This window comes from Haliotis cracherodii, unplaced genomic scaffold, assembly GCF_022045235.1.
Source record: "Haliotis cracherodii isolate W230 unplaced genomic scaffold, xgHalCrac1.p SCAF_9, whole genome shotgun sequence".
NCBI lineage: Eukaryota > Metazoa > Mollusca > Gastropoda > Lepetellida > Haliotidae > Haliotis > Haliotis cracherodii.
In genome coordinates this window covers 57,937,537-57,954,161 of record NW_027266343.1, presented here as the reverse complement: position 1 = coordinate 57,954,161, position 16,625 = coordinate 57,937,537, and the positions used below count along the sequence as shown (strand labels likewise).

At 42.1% G+C, this 16,625-nt stretch overlaps 1 protein-coding gene across 3 annotated transcripts in view; it reads right to left on the bottom strand.

The window, feature by feature from the left end:
• Nucleotides 1-16,625, bottom strand: part of LOC139452222 (ATP-dependent RNA helicase DHX58-like) — a 34,377-nt gene that overhangs the window by 11,543 nt on the left and 6,209 nt on the right. For 2 of the 3 annotated variants that reach the window (XM_071233614.1, XM_071233615.1), the window contains exons 3-7: nucleotides 6,475-6,606; nucleotides 5,868-6,209; nucleotides 4,759-4,848; nucleotides 3,241-3,299; nucleotides 2,221-2,401 (exon numbers count right to left, since the gene is read on the bottom strand). In XM_071233614.1, coding sequence (XP_071089715.1) covers nucleotides 2,221-2,401; nucleotides 3,241-3,299; nucleotides 4,759-4,848; nucleotides 5,868-6,209; nucleotides 6,475-6,606 — 804 coding nt within the window. The remainder of the gene's footprint in view (nucleotides 1-2,220; nucleotides 2,402-3,240; nucleotides 3,300-4,758; nucleotides 4,849-5,867; nucleotides 6,210-6,474; nucleotides 6,607-16,625) is intronic. The other variant, XM_071233616.1, reaches the window with a different exon arrangement.

Genomic DNA, 16,625 nt, shown 5'->3' with positions numbered 1-16,625 from the left:
CTCGGAGAATGGAACCCGCGTCTTGGGTGTGAACAGCAAATGCCAGCCCCATAACCCTCGGAGAATGGAACCTGGGTCTTGGGCGTGACCAACAAACGTCAGCCCCATCACCCTCGGAGAATGGAACCCGCGTCTTGGGTGTGAACAGCAAATGCCAGCCCCATAACCCTCGGAGAATGGAACCTGGGTCTTGGGCGTGACCAACAAGCGTTAGCCCTATAACCCTTGGAGAATGGAACCTGGGTCTTGGGCGTGACCAACAAGCGTAAGCCCTATAACCCTTGGAGAATGGAACCTGGGTCTTGGGTGTGAACAGCAAATGCCAGCCCCATAACCCTTGGAGAATGGAACCTGGGTACTAGATGTGACCAACAATCGTCAGCCCCATCACCCTTGGAGAATGGAACCTGGGTCTTGGATGTGACCAACAAACGTCAGCCCCTTAACCCTTGGAGAATGGAACCTGGGTCTTGGATGTGACCAACAAACGTCAGCCCCTTAACCCTTGGAGAATGGAACCTGGGTCTTGGATGTGACCAACAAACGTCAGCCCTATAACCCTCGGAGAATGGAACCTGGGTACTGGATGTGACCAACAAACGTCAGCCCTATAACCCTTGGAGAATGGAACCTGGGTCTCGGGTGTGAACAGCAAATGTCAGCCCCATAACCCTTGGAGAATGGAACCTGGGTACTGGATGTGACCAACAATCGTCAGCCCCATCACCCTTGGAGAATGGAACCTGGGTCTTGGATGTGACCATCAAACGTAAGCCCTATAACCCTTGGAGAATGGAACCCGGGTCTTGGGTGTGAACAGCAAATGTCAGCCCTATAACTCTTGGAGAATGGAACCTGGGTCTTGGGCGTGACCAACAAACGTCAGCCCCATCACCCTCGGAGAATGGAACCCGCGTCTTGGGTGTGAACAGCAAATGCCAGCCCCATAACCCTCGGAGAATGGAACCTGGGTCTTGGGCGTGACCAACAAGCGTTAGCCCTATAACCCTTGGAGAATGGAACCTGGGTCTTGGGCGTGACCAACAAGCGTTAGCCCTATAACCCTTGGAGAATGGAACCTGGGTCTTGGATGTGAACAGCAAATGTCAGCCCCATAACCCTTGGAGAATGGAACCTGGGTACTAGATGTGACCAACAATCGTCAGCCCCATCACCCTTGGAGAATGGAACCTGGGTCTTGGATGTGACCAACAAACGTCAGCCCCTTAACCCTTGGAGAATGGAACCTGGGTCTTGGATGTGACCAACAAACGTCAGCCCCTTAACCCTTGGAGAATGGAACCTGGGTCTTGGATGTGACCAACAAACGTCAGCCCCTTAACCCTTGGAGAATGGAACCTGGGTCTTGGATGTGACCAACAAACGTCAGCCCTATAACCCTCGGAGAATGGAACCTGGGTACTGGATGTGACCAACAAACGTCAGCCCTATAACCCTTGGAGAATGGAACCTGGGTCTCGGGTGTGAACAGCAAATGTCAGCCCCATAACCCTTGGAGAATGGAACCTGGGTACTGGATGTGACCAACAATCGTCAGCCCCATCACCCTTGGAGAATGGAACCTGGGTCTTGGATGTGACCATCAAACGTAAGCCCTATAACCCTTGGAGAATGGAACCCGGGTCTTGGGTGTGAACAGCAAATGTCAGCCCTATAACTCTTGGAGAATGGAATCTGGGTCTTGGACGTAACCAACAAACGTTAGCCCCATAACCCTTGGAGAATGGAACCTGGGTCTTGGACGTGACCAACAAACGTCAGCCCCATAACCCTTGGAGAATGGAACCCGGGTCAACCTAGTATCTTGAAATTTCAAGAAAAAAATAAAAACACAAATGGTCATAAAAAGCTTCCGTATAAAACTGATCCTTGAGACACAAGATTCATATGGATTTGGACCTCTGTATTCTATATCGACAACGTATCCAGGTTACGTCTTGCCTACGACAATGGCCCGCTGTATGAAATTGATCCAACCAGAAAACAACGACTCATTGATGTGCATACATATTCAAATATGTGCTAAAGCAGATAAAGACGTATTGTACAAGTATCATCCGTACTGGAGACGGTTTTCTTTATTGTTTTATTTATCTCAAACAGATGTTTGTGTTAATCATTAGCAGGGCGGCGATGATATTCAAACTGTTAAAAAGTGACAACAATTTTTTTACAAACTTCAGAGAAATGGTATCTTACCTCTGTGATGACGTGATGTCGCCGGGGTGGAGTTGTCGGCGTCGAGGGAACATTCCCGTGGGATGTCCGCACCGACGATGGGGCCTGCAGACCGTGGGCGGAGAGATAACAGTTGGTCCCGGCTATATCTGGCCACTCCCCCCTTCCCGTCCTGGGGGTCGACCTCACGCTCTGGCTGGCTCTGGGTGAACAGGATGAGTGAGTGAGTGAGTAGGTGGGTGTTTGGGTGGGCTGGGGAGTGAGTGAGTGAGTGAGTGAGATTTTACGCCAATTTACCATCAATCTGGCATAGCACTTCTCTCGACTGAAAAGATGTGTCGCTTGAAACAACACTTCTGGCGTTTTTTGGCGGTAGATAGTATCATAAACACTTCTGCGAAATAAATTGTCACAAAACTACTACAGCAAACAGAATAAGGTGAGTATGAAAGGTTAATAGTATCCTGTCGTTACAGATACATCAAGGTGAGACGAAATGTGGTTTAACGTCGCGTTCAAGGTTATTGCGTTGTGGGTGTGTGTGTGTGTGTGTGGCTACTTCTACTAGCCCTGTGAGATACCATGCCGCAGTTTAACATGGATACACCACTCTGACACAGTATACTGGCTCCTAGCAGACCAGTACTTGTATATATATTGGTATGACGCGGCCGGGAATCGAACCCAGGACCTTCAGCTCCCCAGACGCTCTATTCGATACACCACGGAGGCGGTCAGTTTACATGGAGGAACCAAACATACGTTGCACGCCTTTAATAGGAGCCTTGTCAGCAGGGTCTTGTCCACACACACACACACACACACACACACACACACACACACACACACACACACACACACACACACCGAAAGAAAATATTAACAAATGAATATTAACAAATAATGCATGGATTAAGTAAATCAAGTGAAGGTAGGTATCGATCTCACAAACACAGGGGTTGTCTTTGCCACACTTAAGATCTACTTAATTTAGTTGTATATTTTAATAATGACTGCAGTTTCAAACATTAAATAACTTACATTTTCTTCCAGAGTGTCTGGATCCGTGTAGGATACACCGTCGGTGACAGACTGGGAATCTGTAAGTAGTAGTTATAAGGAAGAGAATTTATGGATGTCAACTTCTTTATTATAAGAAACACAACTCAGGTGAATGAGTAAGCATTTACTCCAAAACGTTGTGTTCCTCATAATAATTTGTTTGTATTTGTTTGTTGTTGAACGCCGCACTCAGCAATATTCCAGCTATATGACAGCGGTCTGTAAATAATCCGAGTCTGGACCAGACAATCCAGTGATTGACATCATGAGCATCGATCCACACAATTGGGATACGATGACATACATCAACCAAGTGACCGAGCCTGACCACCCGATCCCGTTAGTCGCCTCTTATGTACAAGCATAGTCGCCTTTTACGACAAGCATAGGTTGCTGAAGACCTATTCTAACCCGGAACTTCACGGGTCTCCTCATAATGGGGCCGTCACACCATGACGTTCAGGTCAGCGTTCTATGACGTTTGAGGAAACGTTGGTAGTCGCCCATGATCGCTGGGATAGCGCCAGAAGAGGGTTGTGTGAACGCTAGTGAACGTCGGTGATCGCCGGGAATCGGCGGAGAACGCTGGTCCGGAAAAAAAGTTTTGAACATGCACAAAAGTTCTCATTGAGACCAGCGATCTTCAAAGTTTAATTTTAAACGCTGAAGAACGTTTAAGAACGTTCGTGGAACGTTTTACTAACGTTCGCCGAGCGTTGCACGCGTTCGGCTATCGTTAGTCAGTCGTTACTCTAGCGTTACTTGGTTGTTACTAATCGTTTGCTTTGCATTGAACGACTCACTGGCGACCTGTCAACGACCGCTGAACGGTCCCCTAGAGCACGCAGCGCACACAGACGCTATTCTGTCGTTATTCACACGTTAGTCACACGCTCAACACGCTCGTCTAACGTTGACAAATCGTTCGTCGCGCGCCAGTGACACGTTAGCACACGCTAATGGTTTTCAGGGGTATCTTACTCGGTCGCTGTTACACGCTTCTCGTGCGTCAGACACACGCTAGTCATGCGTTAGGCACACGTTAATCACACGCCAGATGTGTCATCCTCATTCTAGAACGCTCAAAAATTGAACGATTGAACGTTGACCAGAACGTCATGGTGTGACGGCCCCTTAATAAAGAAGTTGACATCAATAAATTCTCCTCCGTATATGTATCCTTTCTAAATGCCTTTCAAAGGCTTGAGTAGTAGTTGTATTAATTACAGTAAACTACGGTTATAACGAACACGCTTATAACGAACTGACGGATATAACGAACTTACTTTTTGGTCCCGACTACTTGCTGTAGTCATGCTGTATATGTACTTACAACAAATTACGGTTAATTAGTTCGTTACAACCGTAGTTTACTGTACAGATATCAAAGACATTACCTTGCCAACAAGAACAGATTTAGAGCTAAGCACAAGGAGACAGGTCACATATTGTTCATAAATATGTTCATTTTATTGTGTCTTGGCCTTACAAACTCACCGAAGTCACTTTCATCTTCATCATCATCACCCTCATCATCATCATCATCATCATCATCGTCATCGTCATCGTCATCACCAATGCCTACATCTGAACGATCATAAAATTAAACAAAACTCATTTTAATCTTCGGTTTATTGACAATATGCGTGAGTGTTCTCATAGATAATGATTTCAGTGAATGGTATTGTCACGAACAGCTTGTGCTGCTACCTGTACCACTTTTTCATTTTATTTTCATTTGTTTGTTGTTGTATAACGCCGCACTCAGCAATATTCCAGCTATATGCCGGCGGTCTGTAAATAATCGAGTCTGGTCCAGACAACGCAGTGATCGATATCAGGAGCATCAATCCACGCAATTGGGATTCGATGACATGAATAAACCAAGTCAGTGAGTCTGGCCATCCTATCCCGTTTGTTGCCTTTTACGTCAAGCATGGGTTGCTGAAGACCTATTCTAACACGGATCTTCGCAGGTCTCTGCTACCACTGTTACTAGTACTACACTGATACAAACCCCCGCCCTTAAAGGAATCCTGCTACATACGTGGGTCGGGTACATACGTGTCTGTATTACAAGACTATTAGTAACACGTGAACTGCTCCCAAAATAATAGGGGACACGCATGGGCGGATACAGGCTACACCCCCAACCTCCACCCACACCACCCCCCACACCCCTTTTTATTTCGAAAAAAATCTTTGTTTCTGTATAAATTACCACCAAAGACAATAAATAGATCTTAATTGTGCACCCGCCCCCCTTTCAAAAAAGCTGTATCTGCCCATGACACGGATGGCAGCATTTCGTCGTGCAGAGTTGCGTCCCTCTTCACGACGGAAACCTATGATTGTTGGTTCGAATCCCAGTTTTACCCAATCATGTTTCTAGGTTTGTCAGCACCATACCTGTGCTCGAGGGTTTCGCCGATGTGGTAAACGTCTGAGACCTGCATCACTAATCTGTGACTTATGCATCGCGATATAACGGGAATACTGTTCAAAGCGGCGTTAAACCCAACTCACACACGTCTAACAGACGGACATTGCTTCGCGGATTATTTTGCATTCATCTGTCCCATAATGAAGGACGGTGCTGCACCCACCATGAGCCAAGTCAGGGTGTATTTTCCTCAGCAACTGACGGCCATACACGTTGTACAGCGCGTCCAGGAAGTAGGAGGGCCAGCATGGATTCTTCCTCTGGATAGCTAGGAACAATTCCTGGCAGGCTTCCTGGATACTTCGTTCCCTCTCCGTGTTGCGTATCAGGTCGTAGTCTTTGTCACTGAGTATTGGCTTCAGGTAATCAATGATCTCTGTTGGAATGATCTTGTCCTTCAAATCGCCCTGGAGCAAAAGAATCCACAGTTCATATTTGGCAGACGTTCTGTTTCTGTCTTGCGGGCCTTTGCTGTCCTCGAGGACGTCTGTGAAGTGTTGGAACCCTGAAACATGCATGAAGACGTGAGACGCCGCAGTGTCAACAGCCGTAGTCGCCACGGTGTCAGCTACATTGAACCAAATCAAGTATCATAAGTTTCTTTTAATGACAATTCAACGAGTTAGCTCCCTTACGAAATTAATCTTTGTTTTGTGTGTCAGTCAAATTTATGTTATTGACATAGTATAGCCAGAAGCAGACCACACTCAGTCTAGGCATGACATCGAATGTCGCTACAGCACTGGCAGGTCACGTGGTCTTCTCCTTACCTGCTTCCTTGAGGGCATATATAAACATGGAGACGTGGGCTTCTGGGTCAGTCAGAACAGCATCTAACAGCTGTTTGACCGCTTCTCGTCGCTCCAGACGCTGGTACGCCTGAATCCTTTCCTTGGTTTTAGCTGGAATAAAGTTACATGACTCCTTTGAGTCATCTGATATCAAAATCTAAAAAAATAAAAAAATAATCTTAAGTAAAAACCGACAGAGGTCAATTTCATTACATTCAGATCTTTCACTCCTATGCAATATCTGCGTTAAGATCTGAGGACACTTTTTTTTGTAGAAGGTCGCGTCAGGACTACCCAGCCAATCTAGACAATTTTGTTTGTTGTTTAACGCAGCACTCGGCAATATTCCAGCTATATGGCGGCGGTCTGTAAATAATCGAGTCAGGACCAGACATTCCAGTGATTGATATCATGAGCATCGATCCACGCAATTGGGATACGATGACATGTATCAACCAAGTCAGCGAGTCAGACCACTTGATCCAGTTAGTTGCCTCTTACCACAAGCATTGTCAACTTTTACGGCCAGCATGGGTTGCTCAAGACCTATTTTACACCAGATCGTCATGGGTACCAATCCAAACAAAGGCTGTGTAGGCTCTTGAGCCAAATCAGTTAAATTTATACAAATGAAGTGAGTGAGTGTGTTGGGTTTAACGCCGCTTTTAACAGTATTCCAGTCATATCACGGCGTGTCAGCTTAATGTGGGAGGAAAGCCGTCTCAGACGTTTACAACTTCGGTGAAACCCACGAACTCGGATATGGTGCTGACAAACCTAGAAACATAATCGGGGCGAACCGGGATTCGAACCCACAATCATAGGTTTCTGGCGTGCCCAAGGGACTCAACTCCACAAATGAAAACCAACATAGAACACAAATATTCCTTCGATAGTACACCTTGTGGGTTGTAGATGCACGCGGCTCAGAGAGGACAGAATATGTGTAATATCCACAAATATATTATGGCGCCGCTCTACATCGTTTCACCGCATACATACATTATATATGATAATTTTAATGCTACGATCACTCGAAACGAAAATTGTGAAGTCTCGACGCTTGAATTTAGAAACCTTGACGTATGAATTTAGAAGTCTCGACGCATGAAATTAGAAACCTTGACGCATGAATTTAGAAGCATCGACGCATGAATTTAGAAGCATCGACGCTGAGTGGCTGATACGATTGTGTCCTCAGATCTTCACGTAGAGACGTATCGTATATCAGATTGAACCATATACGTGATTTCCGTCACTAACACCCGTTTTAAATCAGTATTGTCATACCCAAAACATGGAGTCCGCTAATTACAGAAGTAGTATAGGTAATGATGGTTCTGGACCACTTCCACTGGAGCCGGATTTATATACCTATACCACCACTACAGGGGGAATATTTTATGCCAAAATGATTATGCGATTCAACGATAGTCATGAGATTCAGCTAAATTGACTCTAGCTCACCACCACCTGGAGCCAATGATATAATTTTTTACAGGTAATGATGGTTCTGGACCACTTCCACTACAGATGGAATTTTTTATGCCAAAATGATGATGCGATTCAACGATAGTCATGAGATTGACTCTAGCTCACCAATACCTGGGGCCAATCATTGCTTTAGATGAGTCTAAATGGTAATAAAAATATTCTTTATTATTTTTATCGATAAAGCGATATTCAACATTTTTATTAAGTTCTTCGTTCATTTTACTAGGAGACCAGACTATATAACTACACTCTTTTTGTAAATTGATAAGAAACAATTGATTACCGTATTTGGTTGGTTTGACATCACTGATATAATAAAAACCTTGTGGTAATTCTCTCCATTTAATAGTTTTTTCTATTATTATATATATTTATGTAAGCATTTGTCTAAATGTGATCAAACGATAGTAAGCAATCTATTTTTAATCTCCAACCAGTTCTTTGGTTTTGGCACAGAATAATTGACGCCCTTGTTGCCTCCCCTGTTCTATGAACTTTTTTTCTCGTCTTCGCTAATACCATTGGTCTTACGAAATTTGATCGAATCTCCTGCTTCATTTCGTTGTATTTGGTGAGTTCCGACAACACTAAACGAAACTCATCTTCGGATATCTTACAATTGGTCATTGCTGTCGAAATATGATCCTCAATGCTGTTCAACTTTGCTTCGGTGAGTATCCTAATACTATCGTGTTTTAATGCTTTCTTTTGTAACCTACGAGAAATGAATTTTATCGCTATTCCTGCCAGTCCCAAGACTCCGGTGGTTATTTCCATGGCGAGCACGATAGGCGCAGCGATTATAGTTGATAGTAAACCGACACCGGCTACACCGAGTCCCATGCCAGCTACTACAAGAGCGGTGTCAACTCCGTCCAGAGCATTCACGGCTCTGCGATACTTTTTATACAATCCAAGTCTCAACTCCCTATCCTTTTCTATTCGATGTTTTATGTCGCTTATTTGATGTAATCGAAATCCGTCAACAGTTTCCATCTTTTCATCGAGCGCTGGATATAAACTCATAGTGTATATTGCGAATATATAATAGTCTTTAATTGGTCTTGCTTAAATGTTTTGAGAGTATACATCAACCTTATCAAATGTATATTATACGGAAAGAATATCTTAGAAAGAGAAATTCTGTCACTTTTAATAATTGAACCCCCTCGAGGGTTGCAACGGGTGATGCTCCGACATGAATAATACTGCAACGTTGATGCTCGTGTTTCTTGAGCCATTTAATCGATAGACCTGGTAATATTTCGAAGGCATCTACCGGTGCATCTCCGAACAAGACTTCAATAATAAGCGTAGAAATATTAGGTATTGCACTCAAGTTAACTTTAATATCATCGAATTCTGTAACCAAATTTAAACTAACATTTTGGATTGCCGGACGACTATATAACATATGACCTGTTTTTTCTGGCAGGGGAGAGACTAACACACTTTTTCGTTTTGACGGGATATAGGCCGCGAGTTCGATGCCACTATTTATTATCTTAGTTAAATTATGTCCCTTACCCATCATCACATAAGGTGGGGTAATGGAGATATTCAGTAGCCACTTGATGTTTGCTTCGACCATAGTCCATTTATTCTCACTGTTGTAAATAATATTGTACGAGTGGTTTTAAGGAGTCTACTAACGTCGACATCGCTTAAATCTTCTAGATTTTCCGGGAATATAACTTCTTTCCGCTTGTATACATTATCGTGTAAGTGTAAAGCGTATAACTTACCATTGCTACCGGGTTTACCGAATCCTTCCGTGTCTCCGAGATCGGAAAGCGCAATTGTATTACATTGTCTGATCATTCCAGGGCCTGATGAATTAACCATTATTTATAATATGGAGTGTTACACTTAAGTATCCTATATGTACAGGTTGATGTTTTACATCTAATACAGAAATTTTAAGGTCTGAAATAATAGCACGCTTTAATTTTTTATATTGTAATGGTGAGAAAGATTCCGTTCTGCCACTATTATATTTTTCCTTTTTGACCGGAACACTCCTGAGCAGAGTTGAAGGACTTTCGAGTTGAATATTATCCATCGTGCTGATTTGATCAAGATGGATGAACAACTCTTTATAGGGAACTAAATCGGGTAAGTCTCTTGATCCTTTTACCTGTGTAAATCCAAGTGTAATTGCTAAGTTCATTTTAATCCATATACCTTTTTCTCCAGTGTCGATTTTCACTTTCCCATTCGACTCATTTTGTGTGATACTAATTCCATTAGGCTTAAAAAATTTATCATTGAGTGAGCATACGCTGTAATACCCATCAGGTATATTAATGTTTTTTTCAATAATATTTTGTTTATCTGTTATATACAACTCATTATTATTACCTCTCGCAGCACTTATATTGGTCCACCGTGGGTAATACGTTACATCACAGATAGCTACTTCGAGTTGTCCATCCGAGTTATCGATAGTATGAAGCAGTTCAATAGACTGACCATTTGTTATTCCCGGGAGTGTAACATACATATTAAATATACAATGATACTATATCATAATTTAAATATGAAATCGAGATACATTACTAATCAATCGATTATAGTAACTGCCTCTGGTGCTGAATTTTTAGTTAAATTCCCCGATATCTTTGAAAAGTACAGGGTCACGGCAACTAGCGATAAAATGGTGCACGATTGGTTTCACAATCCGATGCAATTTTGGCAGAATCAGTTAAACTTTGCCATATGGTGTGCCACAACGGGATGTGGCGTATCTCTTTACGTTCCAGGATTTGAGCTGAATAAGTCTGTTATAACATTTCACGTGTACTATCAGATTAGACGTATACTTAAAGAAATTAGTGCTCCATTACCGCAGGATCGAGCGTGGAATTCCACAAATAATAATTATGATAGGTCCGCGTATGAGCGTATTTGTCAGGAATTTAATGTTTCTACGAGTAAAGATTGGCGTATTAAAGGAGCAAACCATGGTCTAGGTGTTGCTTACACAGAGGAAAAAATATCTGTCAAAGAAGAAAGCGATTATGTATATAGAGTACTTAATAAACTTCCAGTTAATTTTGGTAAGTTGTATAGTACCAGCAAACTTTACGCAAGAATATATGATCATTGGCATAAAACCGGTGATTGGTATAAAGGCTGGGAACTTTATAGTAACGATAGGAGAGGGGATATTATGAGTTTTAAGAGTGGTTTAATTTATATTGTTAAAAAATTTATACAAATGAACGATACCGAAAACGCTTGGAATGAATTTCTTAATGATAAAACGGAAAATAATTTTACTAACCCAGGATTTGTAAGAGTTAATGAATCGATAAGAACTTATGTATGGTCAATTCTCGGAGCGCAATCGCAAACACGAACGTCCATTATCGGTTCTGGGACGGCGCTCGATGCGCAAAAACAGTTTGTCTCAAACGTGGAGGACGCCATTAATTCACCAGTTGACATACCATCGTCTATAAAGCGTTTTCAAGATGCATTACAGTACGCTCAATCTAAAGTGGACTTGTTTATGCGCCGGGACTATACATGTCTCCGAGTAATATGGAACTTAAGATCGGTCAAGTGATCGGTTATAATAATAAAATTGTTATTGCTACCGATCAACAAAAACCAGGTATAAATTCAGATATGAACGTCGAATTAATAACGCAAACGATCACGGGTGAAAAGGGAATAGTCAAGCCACAAACACCAACTATCGCACAAACATCTACTGATGCACAAGTGTCACCGCATATTGCGGCTAAAAATCAACAAAATATCGATGAAAAAACAGCGCTTGTAGTAGGGGGAGTCTCGGTTGGTTTACTCATGATTTGGTTAAATAGTCTTTAGCGAATACGTACAACAGCCCTGCAATTGCTAGGATCAGCCCCCACAAGTTTTGACTAAGCCAAGTGGTGGTCTTAGCTAATAAATTCAATAGCCAGGAAACTATACTCCCTATTATACCTGGAAGTGCGGCCGCGGCTTTCTCAGCTAGCTTTCCCAGTGCTGAACCTAATGTTTTTAAATGCTTTTTTATCCACTCTTTAATACCATTTTTATCGTTAGGCTGTGTACTACCACCTGTACCACCTGTGCCACCTGTTAACGCGAGAGTCAAAGTCGATATAATAAATCCCAACGCGGTTAAAATACTGGCAATTGTTATTCTCTGAACAATAATTTAATTTTATCGGCCAGTGTAGTGTCATCGTTGAGGACTCGATCGATAGTTTCTCGAATTCTACTGATTTGCGAACGAAGTGCCTTTTCATTACTGGAAGCCGCTTCGAGGCGGGCCGATCTTTCGTCTTCTAAGTCACGTATTCTTTTCGCTACGCAGCGTCTACTGAACTCATCGCCGGCCTGTTCGAGTTTTGTTTTCTCGTAAGCTGATAGCTTGGTCGTATTATTGGTGAGTTCTCCCCGCATTGTTTGCAGTGCGTTGTCAAGACCTCGTAATTCCCTAATATCGTTCTCTAAGGATGGTGATAACTCTAACTGAGGATCATTAATGGTGGCCAAGATTTCTCCGAGTCCGTTCGAGACCACTCCCACATCATCTGTATTACGGAGTTCTTCCCGCACAGCCTTAAGAACCTTAGTAGTCTTCTCGGGTGCTCGTCCGTATTCTACAATACCTAATTTATCACGAACAAACTCGCGGCTATGTCTGCCGGCTATAGTAGCCAAGGCTAGGGGCTTACGAGTACTATAATGCATGAGATCAATATGCGGAGAGTCACGCACTCGCAATGTTCCTTTACTATCTAGCATAAACTTTGAATAGTCACGACCTATTGGGATAACATAATTTTTATCTTTTTCTTTTAAGGCATCGTAATAATCATCGACGGTTGATTTTAATATTTCATCGTTAAGACTACTTAACCTGGTTTCATTAGTATCTTCGATTGGATTCTGGTTATCAAAGTCATCAAAGGTATCTAGTTCAAAATCACCCATTTTTATATTAAACATATGGTTATATAATTTCAATATAACAATGTCTTCGCAATACGGACGCAAGTTAAACCCACAACGTAGACTTCGAGATCCATTAGGGGTCAAAGCAGTTCGTCAGTCTGTAACTATAACTAATAACCCTAGTACCATCGATCAGAATCAAACGCTTCTGGTTCGCTTTCCTAATCTCGGCGCACACGATGTGTTAGTTCCGGGAACTGTCCGACTAGCATTTACGATTAGTTTGACTTCTACCGACGTTAACAGGGAGCCCGTTCAGAACATAGGTCGTGCTATCGTTAAGAAAATCGCCATTAAAATTAGCGGTAATGAGGTTTTGAGTATCGACGATAGCGATGTATACTATTGTTACATGGATCTCTGGAGAACGGATAAAGAGCGGGAAAACTTACAGTACCAAGGTATTTGTAATAAGAACACATTGAGACTGCGCGTAGGTGCTGAAAATGGTGATGGTACTGTCGTAAAAGATAAGGCCGTTGCCGACGCATTAGGTAACCGATTCTATGTTCCCCTAGACTTTGAATTACTAGATTCCCACATGCCCTTTTATCAAGCATCCCTAGGCGATAGGTTAGAATACGAACTCACTTTTAACGACTACGGTAGAGTAATCAGAGCTGCTGAAGATGCTAGCTATTCCATTGACAATATCTCGCTCGAGTACGATATGATAACGGATCCCGAATTAGCCAGACAAATTCGTAACCATTATACGGGAAGTTTAGCCATTTTGTACGATCGCGTGCTTCGACACCGAAAGATCACGAGGGACAAAAAAGACACGATGTGGAATATCAATCTAAACGTCCCCAAGAGGTCGTTGAAGGGTATTTTAATGTTTAAAAGAAATACCGAGAAGTTCTACAATCCCAAGATTACAAAAGTAGAATTGACTATCGAGGGCGTTCCTAATCAACTATATAGCCAAGGAATGCTAGCATATCACCAGTGGGATGAGATTAAAAAACTTCCTTCTATAAAACGTTCTCCGGAAGTTAACGCGGTCGTGAAAGATCTGTCTCTCGGAAGTGTATCGATGGGTGAATACCTCACCACGAAGTACGCGCTATGGCTGGACATGCGAACAACGGACGATGACCAACTACACGGCAGTGGGAGGAGAATAGAAAATGCTAGCGAGGATGTCACCATACAGATAACGAAGCTCCAGGAATCAGCTGGTAAATTAAACATATATTTGTACGTGATTATGGATGCGCAACTTAATATACAGAATGGGAGATTCGTGCAAGCAATCTATTAATAATCTTTTACCTAAAGATCCTCACTGCGCTATCATATGCGGGCAAACGGGCTGCGGAAAAACAGCTTTTATTCTAGATATTTTACAAAGTCATTATTGGGATGTTTTCGATCATATTATTATTCTGTGCCCGACTATAAGCGTTAATAAAACATACTTATCGAGAGATTGGGTAATGAATGACGACGGGGTACACAGAGTCGATCCGTGCGATCGTTTACAAGATTGTCTCCGAGTATGTCACGAAAAATACAAAGGAGAATCAACCCTTTTCGTAATAGACGACTGCAGCGCTAGTAAAGAACTAACAAAAAAGAAAGATATGCTTTCGTATTTAGCATTCTCCGGACGGCATACTCAACATAGCGTTTGGGTACTCACTCAAAAATACAACTCTGTCCTGAAAGATCTCAGAGAGCAGACCAAATGGGTAGCCCTGTTTCATTGCAAAGACCGAGATTCATTCGAGGAATGTTTACGCGAAAATGACGTCATTTATACCAAGGGTGAACGAGATAAAGTCAGAAAAGTGTTAGCAGCAACGAAGCACTGTAAACTCGTATTAAAAACCGATCAACCAGCTGCTTATGCAATTGCTTAGCAAAATGTAGCAAAAATGTAGCAAAAATGTAGCAAAATTATAGCAAAATGTAGGAAAATGTAGCAAATTGAACATTAGCGGTTAATATTACATAAAATGTGGTTCGAAATCATCATTCTTTCGCAACAGTTCATTATTACGGGATGTATTGGATACGTCATATTCCATTATGTTAGACTTAAATATCTCCTTAGGTATTACATTATGGAATGCGACGAACTCATCGAACAAATGCTCAAAGAATCTGATGTAGATAAATCTTTAGATAAACATAGAGAAAGATTCGCGGCTTTGGTAGCCGGTGGAAAATGTTCCCAATATTTGGGGGAAAATTATACCATCGAAAAAATTGATAACATGACCGACAAAGAGATTAAAAAACTGTACGCGCGTTACGAGTCTAGACTGGGAGCTACCATGACTAAAACGATAGGGTCGTCTATATTACAACTACACACAGTCGTAGTCGTAGCTAGTACGTTTCTCCCCATCCCGGCAGAACATCGCATGTATTTATGGGAATCTCTAGAGAAAGACCCATTCATCGAACACGCTATAAGCTCAGTGAGCTGTGAGTTTTATCATAGATTCGGAATGTTCTTAGCTCCGTTCACCACAGCTTTAATAACGGCTAGGTATTGTCAATTTAAACATACGTGCCCACTTACTAATATAAATGGAGACTCAACAGATTGCGGAAACACAATCACAACAGGTGACACCACAACAGATTGTGAACACGCAACCACAACAGATTGCGGAAATGGAACAACGAATGAATGAGGAACCACAAAAACAACCCAGAGTTTCTAAGAACCCCCCCAAAATAGCTGCAGGAAGAAAGGGAGGGCAGGTGAGGAAAGCGAAATTAATAAATAATTCAAATCCGATTAAAACATTGGCACTAGTAGGAGTTGCTGGTATAGCGGCTGTATGGTTCTTTTATAAGACCGGAGAAGAGAAAACGTCACCCCCGCCGCAACAACAAGTTCAATTAGAGGTTAGTCCTCATATAATGCTATAAGAAGCATGACTACTCCAGTTACAGACAGTAAAATGTTGGTAAACGCGACGTATCATTCAGCGGTGGTCACCGGCTTGGCCATTGGCTATGCTCGTATGGCTAAAATGATTACTAAAGCCACACCTCCCAAGCTAGATTTTAATGGATTTGATATAGGTATGATGGTTCTGGATATTGGATTAGCAATGGCAACGAAGGATATGCTCATCAAACAAGGACTTATCCCGGAAGACATAATGAAGTAATTAAAGATTTGAATATATTATATTCATATAAATATGGCAACAATTGCGAATAGCAAATAGCCTAATCAATAGTGTAGATGTGATTTACCTTTTAGACAAATGATATGATATGTGTATAACCATGAATCTATGCAAATATACACTCATGGGGAAATCGATTCAATGCCAGAAGCCATCTGTGGGTATTTACTGTGGCACTCACGCTTATAACATCAGAAAGGGTTTTAAAAATTACGTTTGTTCTGTATGTGGGATTGGAGTCAAATTTAGTTACAGTTTATGTAAGAGTCATGGTGCTGATAAGGTCAGGAAGCAGATTATTTATGCTAGGAAGAGAGATTACATCAATGAGAGGAATAGGTTGGGGAGAATACGTATTTATATATGAAAAACAACCATTTAGACAAATGAATCATTTTGTATATACCATTCAACCACAATGGTTTTTGTCAGAGAGTTGAAGGCTATGGCAAAGCAAAGTGGCCTACGTGGATATTCTCGTATGAGAAAAGCTGAATTGAT